At 43.3% G+C, this 15,756-nt stretch overlaps 1 protein-coding gene across 1 annotated transcript in view; it reads right to left on the bottom strand.

Moving 5' to 3' along the window:
• Positions 1-15,756, bottom strand: part of Elmo1 (engulfment and cell motility 1) — a 425,322-nt gene that overhangs the window by 294,631 nt on the left and 114,935 nt on the right. Inside the window, exons 6-7 of the mRNA XM_090332628.1 lie at positions 5,698-5,748; positions 469-638 (exon numbers count right to left, since the gene is read on the bottom strand). Of these exons, the coding sequence (XP_090188754.1) occupies positions 469-638; positions 5,698-5,748 (221 nt within the window). The remainder of the gene's footprint in view (positions 1-468; positions 639-5,697; positions 5,749-15,756) is intronic.

Below are 15,756 nucleotides of genomic sequence, written 5' to 3'. Positions count from 1 at the left end.
CTGAGTGCTGCTCCTGGACTTTTTGCTCAAGGCTAGTGTTCTATCACTTTTACAGCTCCACTTTTTTTGGGTTTTGGTGGTTAATTGAAGTTAGGAGTCTGAAGGACTTTCCTGAGACTGGTACAATGTTACATCTCAAATCTCAGGCTCCTAATTAGCTAGGCTATGGCTATATGCATGAGCCACTGGGGCCTGGCCCGTTTTCTTTTTCCAAAAATTATTCCAGGTTTTTGATCTAGCCAAGACTCTGTTCTTGAAAACTGGGGAATGAAGGGATAAAGAATGTAAGAAACGGCTAGATCTGGGATAGAAAGAAAAGGTAGGAGTTATGGGTACCAGTGTAAAAGCCAGTTGTGCATGACAATGTGTACACCATCGTGGATGTCAGTGTAAATGCCAGTGTGGACATGAGTGCACATGTCATTGTAGATGCCAGTGTGAATGCCAGTATGGACGCCAGCTACTTACTCAGTGCCACTCTCCACCATCTGGGTGAGGAGGGAGATGCCATCCAGGTTGATGAATTCCTGGGCAAACGTGATGTCCCGGGACAGGCTGGCCAAGTCCTTCAGGGCCTCTAGCTTGGCGTCCATACTTGACGACTGGATGCGCTCATGGAGATGCTGGGCATTCTGAGCCTTGAGGGGAGAGGGGAAGGGAGATGAAAGAGTTCAAAAAGAAAATTATGATGTCACAGAAATGACAGTGTCCCTGAGAAATAAAGACCTGCAGCAGATACCTGACTGAAAGCCGGGCCTCTCAAGGGCAGGTGCTAAAGTACAGGGTCTGTGTAGCACACACCTTCCATTTCAAAGAAAAGCAAAGTGAGGTCAGGAGGACACTGGAGTCCCAGAAACTGAGCAGGGCTGAGGCGAGGGAGGGAATAGAAACAAGGGTGGGGCAGATGTCTACTTCTGAAGCATAATCATCTATCTAGAAGTAACTAAAAGATACTTGCTTCATTAAACAATGGCCTAAGTGCAGCCCTCACACCCGTCTCTTCAGTCAATACCCTTGAGTAATAACAGCTTACACATTACGTCTGAAAGCTTCACTCCCATTTTTTCCAAGCTTGAAATACATATTTACTCTGAGTAAGACAACAAATACTCAAAATTATTTTATTATATAACTCACTGTGATCTCAATGGCTGCACATGCACACACACACACACACACACACACACACACACACACACACACACACACACAAAGGCACGCACCATAATCCTATGTGGTTCTTTAAAACATAAGCCCAAGCCATGTCAAGGGTTTCTTGTGTCCAAAGCCTGGGTGGGGACCCAGAAAACATGCCCCTGAAGCTCGCCCCCTAATTATATGCAGAGGCTCAGGGCTCTAAATCGTTTTGGTTTTTTGGTTTTGTTTTGTTCCTTTGTTTTGGTGCCAGTCCTGGGGCATGAACCCAGAGCTTGAGTGCTGTCCCTGAGATGCTTTGGCTCAAGGCTAGCTCTCTACCACTTGAGTCATAGCTCCATTTCTGGAGGCTAGGAGCTAGTGGCTCACACCTGTAATCCTAACTTCTCCAAAGACTGAAATCTGAGGACAGTGGTTCAAAGCCATTCCAGGCAGGAAAGTCCTTGAGTCATATCTCCAATTAACCACCAAAAAACTAGAAGTAGAGCTGTGGCTCAAAGTGGTAGAACACTAGCCTTGGGGGAGGGGGGCGGGGGGAGGAAATTTCATGGACTCTCATGCAGGGCTGGCTTCAAACTGTGATCCTCAGATCTCAGCCTCCTGAGTAGCTAGGATTACAGGTGTAACCCACCAGCACCCAGCTTCTAAATCACTCTGAATATAGCCTCTCCCAGGGAAGGTGGGAAGAATTCCAGTTCTGTCCCCTAATCACCCCTAGACTTCCTGGCTGGGGTACAATGAGCCCTGTCAGTTCTACTGTGCCCAAAGGACATTCTATTGGCCTTTCTATATGTGCACTTTTCCAGAAGAACTTTTGCTAAGAAAAATGTCAATGAACGAAGAGGAAGCTGGGTAGACAGAATTTATACCTAATTCATTCTACTTCAGCTGGAGATAAATCAGCAGAAATGCTTACTTGAAAGGAAACACATACTTTATAAAGGGGAAAAAACACTTAGATGGAAATATCTTTACAGAGTAGAGGCACAACTCAACATGGCTACATGTTACCTAAGACTGTGCATGTGCGTGTCTGTGTGTGTGTGTGTGTGTGTGTGTGTGTGTGTGTGTGTGTGTGTGTGGAGCTGTATGTGCATGTTAGTGTTTTATCTCCCAGCAGAGAGGTACTCAACTCATTAGATGAAGGAACTTTAAATGCTAGCATAGCTGAGCACTGCTGGCTCACATCTATAATAAATTCACTTTTAGATCCATTTTTATTGCCTATGAAAAGATTGAAGGAGCCAGGCATGGTGGCTCATGCCTGTAATCCTAGCTATTCAGGAGGCTGAGATCTGAGGATCATGGTTCAAAGCCAGCCTAGGCACTAAAAAGTCCATGAGACTCTTATCTCCAGTTAATCACCAGAAAATTGGAAGTGGCACTGTGACTCAAGGGGTAGGGCAATAGCCCTGAGCTGAAGAGCTCAAGGATAGTGCCCAGGCCCAGAGTTCAAGTCCCATCACCACCACCAACAACAACAAAAGACTGCAATCTGTAGATTACAGTTCTAAGCCAGCTTGGACAGAAAAATTCATGAGACATATCCAACAGTGGAGCTCTGGCTCAAATGGTAGAGCACTAGTCTTAAGCAAAAATAGAAGGTTTAGGGATAGTACCCAGGCCCTGAAGTCAGCACAAAAAAGGAGGAGGAGGAGGTAAAGGAGGAGAAAAGAGGGAAGGAGGGAGGGAGGGAGCCAGGCATCAGCTGTGTATGCCTCTTATCCTAACTATTCAGGAGGCTGGGATTGGAGAATCTCAGTTTAAAGCCAGCCTGGGCAGGAAAGTCCATGACACTCTTACCTCCAATTACCCAGCTGGAAGTTGAGATATGGCTCAAGTGATAGAGCACTCGCATTGAGTGAACAAGATAAGGGACAGAGTCCCAGGCCCTGAATTCAAGCCCCAGAATATCTCTCTCTCTCTCTCTCTCTCTCTCTCTCTCTCTCTCTCTCTCTCTCTCTCTCTCTCTCTCTCTCTCTCTCTCTCTCTCTCTCTCTCTCTCTCTCTCTCTCTCTCTCTCTCTCTCTCTCTCTCTCTCTCTCTCTCTCTCTCTCTCTCACACACACACACACACACATGAGTTACCATGTGTGACCCATATTTTTCAGTTAAACAAAATTGCAGAAAGTAACCTAGCAATTAATTCCATTTTCAGATCCCAAATATTTTGCAGTGACATGATTCCCAGTTCCTGTGTCCATCTACAGAGCGGAGTCTAGGAGTGTGCTGTCTCCAGACACTATAAACCAAAGCCTGCATACCTGCGGGTTAAAGTGCACAACTGACCCAAGTTTGTAAATATCAGCCAGTCTCATCTTGTAGTAGCATCCTGTTTGCTACTGTTTCCATTAACAGAGCTGGAAATGTGGAGGATATTTTCCAAAACCCCTCCTCTGAGATGACAGGTGTCCACAGAGTTAAAATGTTGCTCTGGGAATTGCTGCATGCAACTTAGTTTCACAGCTTTGTTTTCCTTCTTTGATGTATTTATTCCGGAACTTTTTCCTACTAAGCAGAATAACTGCAATATAACTAGACTGGAAATGGGAACAAGGTGGAAAACTGTATTGAAAAAAGGCAACAAATGTAATAAACAAACAAACAAATAAATATGTTATCTGGGAATACTGGCAAACACCACCCTCTCTTCACCAATCCCCAACCTCCTTTCTGAGAGGGACTGAGCTTGTGGATATTTTGTCCATGAATCCCCAGGGAGGGGAACCACCTCTTTCTTTGGTTTGGAGATGGCCAAGAGAAAAAGCTGAGCCTTTCTAAGAGGAAACAAAGACACGGTGTACACTTCCAGCCTGGCAAGCAGATGGGAGAGTTTGAACATGATAAATAGGAATGCAAAGCACAAATCAAATGCTCACTTCCAGGGGTCAAGTTCGCATTAATTCACATTGATTCCAGGAAGTCAGACAAAAATGGCTCAACCCACTGCATGGTCATTGAGAAAGGACAGCAAACTACCATTTGCGTGAGGCAGTAAAGTTGGCACAGGGCAATGGCTACAAAGACTCGGCCATTCTGTCCACTGATTTTAGGATAAAATACTTAGGTCTTCTATGTAAGTTTATGTGATTTGGGGAGGGGAAGGGGAAGCACAGACACTGTAGGAAAAAGAATGAACTAATTCAGCAGTGATACTCACTACACACGAAGGTTGGAAATGAACTATACAACTTGGGGGGAGGAGGTCGGGAGGGGAAAAAAAATGAGGGAAGGGGGTGATGCTGTTTAAATAGGAATGTCCTCAATATCTGACTCATGGAACGCTAACCCCTTTGTACATCACCTTACAATAAAAATAAAAGTTAAAAAAAAATTTAAAAAAAACAGACCAATTTAAATGAAAACAAAATACTTAGCAGTTTTTAAACCTCTTTAATGTAATTTTCAACAAGATGGATCTGTGGTAGTTACACTGCCCACAGTTTAATTCTAGCCAGATGCTTTCTTCTCCAATTTTGAAATTTATTTTTAGCCTACCACATGGCTTCAGTGACAACTGGAAATGATAGATAGACTCAGTTTTCCTCAACTGTGCGGGTGGAAATAGTAACACTTTGTGTATTTTGTGCCGCTTATATTTTTTAGGAAAGCAAAGAAATGTAGTGTGGAAGAATACAACTCAAATATGCTAATACTACTACCCACAGACCTGACCAAGAAACAAGAAAGACCAGGATGCCACCCATTCACTGCAAGTGCCACAGGCACTTTGCTCAGCAGCTTTCACTCACAGAGATCTGCATTTGTTCTAAGATCAGTCATTCGTGAAACAGCTTTAGTGGCCCAACGCTTATTCACTTTAATTTTCTTAAATTAATTTTCACCATCACTGATTGACACTAGGAAATATTTAAATTTCATTTCTCTTTCTCTTTGTCTCTTTCTCTCTCCCTTTCTCTCTCTCACACACAGAGATTTTAAAGGAAGTAAAACAGCTTATCTTTTGTTTGGCTTGCTTTGTTTCTCTGAATTTGCTCAGGCAAGTTGATTTTTTTTTTTTGGGGGGGGGGGCAAGTCCTGGGATTTTAGCTCAGGGACTGAACTCTGTCCTTGGACTTTCTCAAGGCTAGAGCTCTACCACTTGAGCCTCAGCACCACTTCCAGCTTTTTTCTATGCATGTGGTTCCAAGGAATCGAACCCTGGTCTTCATGCATGCTAGGCAAGCACTCTACCACTAGGCTAAACTCCCGGCCCCAGCAAGTTGATTTTTAAAAAAATATGTAAAACTAAGTTATTCTATCTGTAATGTAAGAGCTGTTGAGATGGCCAAACTCTATAGTTCCATGATTCCCAATCCATTCTCCTGCCTTTCATAATGCAACAGTCTCCTTCCTCTTCTGCTACAGAAAATAAACTGGAAGAGAGGCTTTCCTACTAAGTTAGACTGTGTATATGAGGACATCCCTGGGACTTCTGGTTTTGTACGAAAGTCACTCTCAAAAAACAACATTTCATAAGCACCACAGCAGAACCAGAGGGCCAACAGCTTACAAAGAAATAATCAACCAAGATCAACTTACTGGAGATGTGGTTAATCGAAGGATAGTGCCATTTTTTATTTCATTGCGATTCTGGAAAAGAAAAAAAAAGTCTGGGTGAATATTCAAGAAAGAAGCAGCTAGGAAAAGAAGAGACTAAAAACAAATATAGTCAAGCATCATTTCTACACAATAAGTGTGCTTATGATTACTTGAGTCACTCACAGAGTCTTAACCTGGGCCCCAGATGTGTTCGCATTACAATAAGCTGTTGACAACACTCAGCACCAAGGAAGTGAATTTATTTTCACTTGCAAAGCAAAATTAAGTCAATTTAAACATTAAACTCAGGGAATGGGACCCAGAAGTTCCATTTCTATGTTTACAGCCTACAGAACTGAAAACATATGCCCACAGAACTGAAAACATATGCCCATATAAAGAAGGTATACATTAATTTCCACAGAAACATTGTTCCTTAACAATTAACAAATGGACCATGCCCATCTAGGGATAAGGGGCTACACAAAATGAGGTCCGTCCATCCATTCACTAGAAAATGTCTTGGTCCTGCAAAGCACAAAGCATTGGTGTGTGCTATAGCACAGATATCCTCTGAATGGGCAACACTCAGTGAAAAAGCCAGACATGAAAGAGCACATATTGTGTGGACCTACATACAGGAAATGTCCAGAATGACCAAATAAATACATAACAACAGGAAGCAGATTCATGATTGGCAGGGGAGGCTGCGGGGGATGAAGAGTCATTGCTAATGGGTACAAAGTTGTTATTTTTTATGGGGTGATGAGAATGTTCTGAAATTAATTGTGTTGATGCTTGCTCAAGTCCATAAATAACTTTTCCTACCAAAAAAAAAAAAAAACATTTAAAAAATGTATTCTGGAGGCCTGTGAGACATATCTCAATAAAGCTATAATTTTTATGTCTTTATCGGAGGTGCCCAGGGCCTCATGATTGCTAAGCAGATGCTTTATCATGTAAGCTATGCTGTCAGACCCTTTCTGCACTGCTTATTTCCAAAACAGGGTCTTGTTTTACAACTTGGACTGTTTAGAATAGCGAGACCCTCGCCTAAAATTAACCAGTGAAAACTGGGCTGGAGCATATCCAAAGTATCATGCTGCCTAGTAAGCACAAGGCCTTGAGTTCCAAGCCTAGCACTGGTAAAAAGAAAAAGGAAAGGAAAAGGAGTGGCAGCTCTGTTTTTGTAAATTCTATGGCAGAGATGCTGGGGGACAAAGCACAGGTCATATCCTAGCAGGGAAACACTGCTGTGACCTGCACAGGGAGTGGCCTCTGGCCCAGCCCTCTCCTACAGGCAGTGGGGACAGCTGGGGCTTCCCCAACTCCATGTGAGGAGACAAGTTCACAACAGCACCTGGCACACTGCAAATGAAAGTAACTTTATTACTAAGCACAAACTAATATCCATTAGAAAAGCTCATCGCTGTACCCTGCATGTGGTAAATAAGAGGATATCACCTATGCTACCCTACAAAGCGCCACACACATGCACACCTACACACACACACACACACACACACACACACACACACACACACACCCCTCTTCTGTATGCAGAACAGTATGGCTAGGACCACATTCTGCTGCTTCACATCAGAGCCTGTCATTCCCTATGAATTCTACCCTGTCCTGTGTGTCTTTTCTAGAGGTGCACTAGCTGACTTAGTCCTCCAAGCACTGTGTTCTGTGTGTGTACATGCACACACTTGCACTCATATCCCCACATGTGCACCTGTGTATATATGATTTCATTTATTTATTTTGCTTTTGGCCATCTTGCCCCCATCCCCGCCACCCTCGGAATGTCACCCTCTGTGATCTAATAGCCTACTCCTGCTCTACTAGTTGTATTTACAGGGAGTGGTGAACTTGTATGACCCAGTCAGCATGAAGTAAAAGCATCAGTGGATAAATGGCAAAGTCTCCATATCAGGCTATAGACTGACAGGACTAATCTTTATCTTCTGGACATTCAATAAGGTAAGAAAGACTGTAGGGTAATCATTGTATCTGTGCCATAAAGGCATTCAGAATAAACGAGAGGGCGATCGAAATACACCAGCCTAGGTGTGAAAGGAGGATACCTGTAGGAGAAAAAAACCAAAGAACAAATGCTTTTAGTGCATGCCATATACAACACTTCCCAAAGAGAGAAGGAATCACAGGAAAGGCCAAAGTCAAAGTCATCATTATGCATCAGGGGGATACTATACAGCCAAAGAAAGAAACCCTGCATGTGGTACAACATTGATAGAATTGGACGTCATTATGTTCACTGAACAAGGACGATGGGGCAGGAAGATCAAGAGTTCCAGACTAGCCTGGGCTACGCCTTGGGGCCGGGAACATAGCCTATAGTAGAGTGCTTGCCTAGCATGCACGAAGTCCTAGTTTCAATTCTTTGTTATCACACACATAGAAGAAGTCAGAAGCGGTGCTATGGTTCAAATATTAGAGCGCTAGCCTTAAGCAAAAAGTGTCCAAGGACAGTGCGCAGGCTCTGAGTTCAAGCCCAGGACTGGCACACAAAAAAAAAAAAAAAGGCCAGGCATGGTGGCTCAAAGGCCAGGCATGGTGGCTCACACCTGTAATCCTATCACTCAGGAGTTTGAGATCTGAGGATCACAGTTCAAAGCCAACCCAGGCACTAAAGTCTGTGACTCTTATCTCCAATTAACCACCAGAAAACCAGAAGCAGCACTGCGGCTCAAGGGATAGGGAGGTAGTCTTGAGCTGAAGAGCTCAGTGACAACATCCTGGCCTAGAGTTCAAGTCCCATAATCCACAAAAAGAAAAAAGAAAAAAAAAACTGTCCTAAGATTTTCCCACCATACATAGACTATTCTAAATGTCGAGGTGATAATGTCTGCAATGAACAAAACTAATTTTAGCTCTTCAAAAACAAAGAAGAGAAGCAGCAGAAAGAAGCTGTTCTGCAGAGAACTGTCCCCCTGCACACAATGCAGAAGGATGATAAACCAGGGAAAGGCACCTAGGGCCTGCTGTCTTTTGCCTCACACTGCCAGGCCTACCTGCTGTACCCCGGCCTACCCGCCATATCCCAGCCTACCCCCCCATCCACAGGTGCCTCCCTGTAATGGCTCTGCGTTTCTGTACAGAGGCAGCCCATCCACTCAGCCTCCATGTAGACAGTATATGACAAGGTCCTGTAGAAAAAAAAGTCATCTCTGTCCAATTTCTCCCCCTTTGAAGTGTGTTCTTTTTTTTAAATATATTTTTATTGTAATTAATAGAAGGGTTACATGATATTTGCCAGATAAATGGTGCCTTAATTCCCACACATTGATACCCTTTCACATGTCATGGTCCCTATTTCCCTTCCCCCCTTCCCCACCCCTCATCTTGTTTTTCCCCCGTTCCCTATCCAATTTCAGATAACCAAATACAATTATATCCGATATATCAGGTAGCAAAGTGAGACAGTGTAACAATATGAGATAACCAAGGGACAGTAGAAGTGATGAGAGATAGCATAGTACCTTAAGAACAACAATCATTAATTCTATGGCTTATGTTTACATCATATTTTAAATGACAAGTTTAACAAACAATTGTTCAAGGAGGGAATCTCTAATTACATTCTCTGGGACTTAGTCTTTAGAACTTAATCAAAATTGAAGTGTGTTCTTTTTACATGCCAACTTCCTACATCATCAGACACATTAAGAATGGTGACCTGGTCCAAAATTCAATTTCTATTCCCTTTACTGTGATTTGCCAAACACAGCAGAAATTTCCCAGGTAAAGAAAAATGTGTATGATTTGAAGGGTACAACTTCCTACTTCTCCTCCCCTGCCCACCTCCTACCATCCTGGCCTCTCTCTGTCTCTGGGCTGAGAGGATCCTCTTAGTTTAGAGGCACTGCTACCAAGTAACTCTTCTTCAGCCACATTACTTAATCATCCGAGACTGGTTTGCATGTGAATCGACTCCTGTTCGCCCCTTTGGCTTCCCATTTGCTTGATCTTCACCCTTCAGGCTAATGAAGCAGTTGAGGGCCTTGTAGGATTACCAGTTGCTAGGATACAGAGCAAAGCCTCAAGACAGAGGACCATAGGGCTGACATTTAAGGAGGAATGTTAAAAAATACCCTAAAATAAAATCTGATTCCCCCAGAGAACCAGGAAGGGGGGAAAGGCAGAGAGGTGAGTGTGGAAGAAAGAAGAAAGAAATGAGGTCAATCCTTTTTCTGTAACTAACGCTGAACTTTTTCTGGGGCAAGATCTTCACATCAGGGTCTATCCATCAGTGGAAGTGTGGTTTGACTTCTTTCCTAATTTTTCTTTTGCCCTCCCCACTAGTTTCTGTTCTTAGTTGTCCATCTCATTTAGTCATTTTACTATATAGAGCCCTCAAAAATCCTGTGCTCAATACTCAAAACTGAAGATTAAAAAAAGAAGGAAAAGAACAAGACAGGTATTAAGAGTTATCCGGGGGCCAGGAGTTTGGCCTAGTGGTAGAGTGCTTGCCTAGCATGCATGAAGACCCGGGTTCAATTCCTCGGTACCCCACATATATAGCAAAAAGCCGAAAGTGGTGCTGAGGCTCAAGTGGTAGAGTGCTAGCCTTGAGAAAGTCCAAGGACAGTGCTCAAGCCCTGAGCCCAAGCCCAAGCCCAGGACTGGCAAAAAAAAAAAAAAAAAAGACTTATCTGTTAACTACCCACTATGGTCTGTAAACCTAGTATATGAATATGCTTACTCCCCAATAGATGGCTGAACTCTTTCAGTCTGTAACAAGATCAAGTTTAGAATGAGGGGGAGAAGGGGTAAAGCAGCTACCAGGAATCCATGAATGTACCGGCACTTCAGAAGGCTGGTCCAAAGACCATAAGGAGACTGTCTCCTTCATGGTTTTAATCACACATACCTTAAGGCAGAGATAAATATGTTTTTCTGGAGACAAACCAGTTTCCCTTAAGGGAGCATGTACTATTCCCTGACTTTTATGGCTAAAAGACAGAACTACCTGGTAATTAAAAGGCACAGAAGTGGCTTACTTCCTTAGTCAACAATACAGGACTGGACACAAGAGCTATCTCCCCTTGTGCTTGGTGCTCAGGTCCAAGATCTAAAGGCCAAGACAACCTGACTGATAGCCAAATCCCACTAACACCCTGAGAAAAGATGCTATTGACTCCATTTTTTAAAAGTGATATGAGGTAATTATTTCAATCTGAGTCTTGGCCTTGGATCCAGCCAGTGGCTACTGGGCATTCGTACACAACAGAGGAGGAGGTCAAGTGTAACTAGATTTCCAACCAAGTGCTATGCTGGATTCGGTTGACGGGGTAAGGATGTTGGGCCCAGGGTGTCCTGGAAAGACTGCCAGAGTAGGAGGAAGGAAGCTGCAGGCTGGGCCTGAGCCAACTGCCTTCTCGTATGATCTTAAACATGTATGTCCATGAACTTCAGTTTTCTTATCAACAGAATGGAGGCTAGAGAAGCCCTGGCTAAAGGTCAATTCTTTTCTATTTTATTGCATTTTCAGTACAATAAGGAAAGAGGAAACATTTGAGGCTCTCGAGCAGTATTGCTGATAGAATAAAAGCGTGTTAGGGAAATAAATCTGTCATAAAAAATAACTTGAGGAAACTGAGCCAGGGGAGAGAGGCTTGGAGCAGCTGTACGGGTTCTGACCTTGCAAGTATTGGCTCTGGGCACCATCCAGTCTCAAATTAAACAATCCAGAAAGGAAAGCCAGACACAAGAAGCCCACCTTTCCTCCCATGCAGAAGCATAGGCTAAGTACAGAGACTCACTGTGGCTAATGATTTTGTCTTGTATAATCAAGATAGGTCTTTTAAAAAAACAAAGTCTAAATTCAAACTGCCTTCACAATTTTTGTAATTCTGCACATCTTATAAAATTTTATTATTAAGTACTTGTATAAAGAAGTGAGTTATAAACCCTAAGTCAGGTTATAACTACTATGAGTATCTTAACAGGATTAGGATGAACATTTGAACTTTTTCATCTTGTGAAAACACTGTAATTGCATGTACACTTTATAAAAGATGTGCAGCAGTGTTCACATCTGAAGGGGGGGATTCAACTTATGCGCTTGCTGCCTCTCAACCCAAAACCCAGCTCTCTTTGATCCCACAGAAGCTGGATCTGAGGCTCATCCCACTTTCCAGCTGGACAGGAATGTGCACTGAGAATAAGGGACAAGAAGAAAGCTTCCACCCTACTAGAATCCCCACAGAAACCTGCTCCATGAGACCCTGCCCCCCTTTCTAGGAGTCACTTCTGAGGTTGTGACTGCCTGCCCAACTCACCAGCACAGGTCATCTGGCCAAGTGTATGTCCTCAGACCAGCTCTGGCATCACAGAGAGGTGGGAGGACCCCTGTGGGTCTACTCCGCCCAGTTTTTGTTGTTGTTGTAGTTGTTGTTGTTGTTGTTGTCGTTGTTGTTTTGGTCCTAGGTGTTGAACTCAGTGATTGAGCTTCTTTGTCTAAGCTAGCTCTACTTCTGCTTTTTGATGGTTAACTGGAGGTAAGATTGTCAGGGATTTTAAGATCAATGATGCCTGTCCCCAGACAAGCCCACACAGGCTCTTTCATGCACTTGTTCCATCTAGACCCACTAGAGCCACCTTAGCCCCTCCACTCTGTTAACCAGCTTCGACTAGAGGCCAGCTCTAAGCTGAACATCCTGTTTAAACAGGTGTAGATATAGTTTCTGATTGGACCCTGCCTGGCATATTGAGTCTTATAAATGATCCCTACTACCGAGGAAAACGTAAAGCAATTGTCCTAAAGCAGGCTACTGATACATACTAGAGCTATTAAAATACTGCTATGAAAGAATGCTTTGTATTATGGAAACATAGGTCATCACATTGCAAAGTCACAGAGGCAGGTTACAAAACTACAAGGAAGGAAGAGTCCAGAATACAGTGAGTGTGTACTCTGGGAGATAGCAGCACCCCAGGTATCCCTGTATAATGCTCATGATTTGTTATAAGGGAGGGAGGCAGGGAGGCAGGGAGGCAGGAAAAATGCCTGATATTCCAGGTACTACCCAAACCCAAAAGATGACCTACAAGATTAACACAGAAAGTAACTTCTCCGGTTCTGGACAGAACCTGCCCAAGCGAAGTGAATCTCACTGAGTTGCTTCCTTTTATTCTTTGGGATGGAGCCCTGCTTACCATCCCCTCCTACTATGGTCAGCTTTAATCTAGTCACCAATCAAAGGGTGATGTGCAAATAGTTAACTTTAGGTTGCGATAGATAAGGTAATGCCTATAGTCTAAGACAGCCACCAAGTCTCTCTGGAGACAAAAGTTGCTGGGTGCAGTGGCTCACACCTGTAATCCTAGCTATTCAGGAGGCTAAGATGTGAGGATAGCAATTCAAAGCCATCCCAGGCACTAAAAAGTCCATGAGACTGTTATCTCCAATTAATCACCACCAATTAATCACCAGTAAATCAGAAGTGGCATTGTGGCTCCACAGGTAGGGTGGTAGCCTTTAGCTGAAGAGCTCAGGGACAACGCCCAGACCCAGAGTACAAGTCCTAGGACAAAACAAAAAGAAAAAGAAAGGAAGAAAGCAAGAAAGCTGCACTGACAGGAAAGAAGTCTGTGCTTGAAAAAATAAATTAATTAAAAAGTTGTAAAGGGCCATTGGCAGGGATTGCCAAGGATATTTACTTCAGCTAGGAAAATGTCACCTCCATGGCCAGTCTCAGGTAACACCAAAACAGCAACACAACAATAGTACCGACAGAGAGAGAGCTTCCAGCTGAGAGCTACAGGATGAAATGTGTAAAGCACCCAGGGATGTGGCCAGGATGAGGCCACATGGCCTGCAGAACATAAGTAACCTAGCAACAGTAAGAGGCAGGTGGGCCTGGGGCAAACCCCAAAGTTTCAATGACACTTGGTTGGGTGGGCATCTGGCATTCCTGAGACATAACAGACAACTCCTAATCTGAGTACCTTGCATATAGTAAATGAATATAATTGTCCCTCTGTGCCAAAGCCCACAGATGTTCAAGTCCATTGTTCAAAAACAGTGTAGTGCTTGAACAGAACCGTGTGATCTCCTCATGTCCTTCAACTTATCTCTACATTCCTTACAATCCCTAATTAACACAGTGTCAAGGCTATGTTGTTAGACCGGATTGTGGGTAATAACAAGGAGAAAAATGTTATTAAATCTGTGCATACTAAATATGGAGGCTATTTTATCATTTTCCACCCATGGTGGGTTGAACTGCATTCATCTAAGCAGAGACCACAGATGCCTAAGGGCAACTGCGACTGCCCCTGCCCACGGTGTGTCAGGGCCTCCCTTCCCTCACCACTACCTGAAGACAGTTCCCGCACTGTGTCACTGTGGGGATTAAACTAGACAGTGCACATAAGACCTCAGCTTAGCACGCTCATAAAATATGCAAAGGCCCAATTATCACTCATAAGAAGAAGCAGATTCTGCCACCAGACCTGAGGAAAATCTGCCCCAGGATGAGGAAGAGAATCTCAGACCAAGAAAGAAGGCCCAGGGAGGCATACCTAACGATGCCCAGGCCTGAGACACTGGGCTTTTAGGGTTGTCTTTGCCTTTCCCTTTCTGGTCTTGGGTCATTAGGGAATCTGTTGAAATCTCTGGTTCTTGTCTCAAAATGTTTGTAAGTGTATAAAATAAATAAATGTGGAAACTTGCTAAGAAACTAAACAGCCATCCAAATATTTCAATCAGTTTCATAGGGATAGATAATCAGAATAATCAATGCAGGACTGAGCCAACATCTTCTGTGTAAGCCAGACAGTATTTTTAAGTGTACTGGGACAGTGACATGTGGATGAATGATATGGCTGCATTCCCGGGTGCTTGATGTGCAGAAACAGGTGGCACCTCTCCAGTGTTGTTCCTGACTTCCTTATTAATAAATAAGATTAAATAGCATGGTTTATTAGGAATTCCAGTAACTATCGTGATTCTTCATCACATGTAATGTCATAAATGACATTTGCAGATGTGAAAATAGAACCAGGTACCTTGAAGGGATGAGCAAGAGTAGGGAAGATGGGAGAAAGCGGAAACCAATAGAAGGGGTTCATCTGATCAAGATGGATTATACTCATAAGCTGTCATGCTAACTAGAAAGTTCTGTAGACTACGGAAAGATACTTTCAAGAAACAAGTAACATTTTAAGATAACTGCAATGAAAGCAGCAAATATCTCCCATCTCTCTCAGTGACAGAGAGGCATACATTCTACTTACATTGTTTGTGGCTTCCTGCCATGGTAAGGCAAGATTGACATTTTCATACAATTGCAACTTTATTCTCTTACAAGTTCAAGGACAAGAGGTTAAAACAATGGCCTTTCATCATAGTTACAAGAAAATCCAAATTCCTCTCCTCATTTAGAAGACCAAGACTGGTGTGGCTCTGGCCAAGATCTCTCTGGAGTCTCACCCCACTCTGCTGCCTGTCCTGTCCTTTGTTCTAATCACACAGGGTGCTTTGTCATGCTTCAGGGATGGCACAGGCTGTCCCTTTCTGGACAATGTTAGGATCTGGCTGCAGGCCAATTTTACAGAGACTTACTTACAGTAACTACCATGGCCAGGATGGATAGCCAGGGCCTTGCATGGAAATGCAGATAGTCCCAAAGAGAAAAGAGAAGACAAAGTGTGGATGGATGCACAACCTTGCCCTTAACACTGCCTAGTTGGGTAGAAGTTTGTGGGGATTCCGATGGATGGAAGACTAAGCCCCTTGCTTCTCTTGTTCTGGCAGCCAGATCCCTCTGCCAATGGCTTTGTTTCTATCTGGCAGATTATAAGTCTGACCCCAGCCAAGTCATATTTCGAGTCCATTCTTAAATCTATATTCCAGGACCAACCTTTCAGAATAAAATAAGATTCTATAGGTTTATCATGCTACTTGCTGTAAGTAAATAAATAAATAAATATATAAATACCTTGGGGCTAGGAGTTTGGTCTAGTGGTGGAGTGCTTGCCTAGCATGCATAAAGACCCGAGTTCAATTCCCTAGTACCACATACATAG

Source organism: Megascapheus bottae, chromosome 5 (assembly GCF_031878675.1).
Source record: "Megascapheus bottae isolate mThoBot1 chromosome 5, mThoBot2.hap1, whole genome shotgun sequence".
NCBI classification, from domain to species: Eukaryota; Metazoa; Chordata; class Mammalia; order Rodentia; family Geomyidae; genus Megascapheus; species Megascapheus bottae.
Note: the sequence above shows the minus strand (reverse complement) of the source record. Positions and strands in the feature narration are given on the sequence as shown.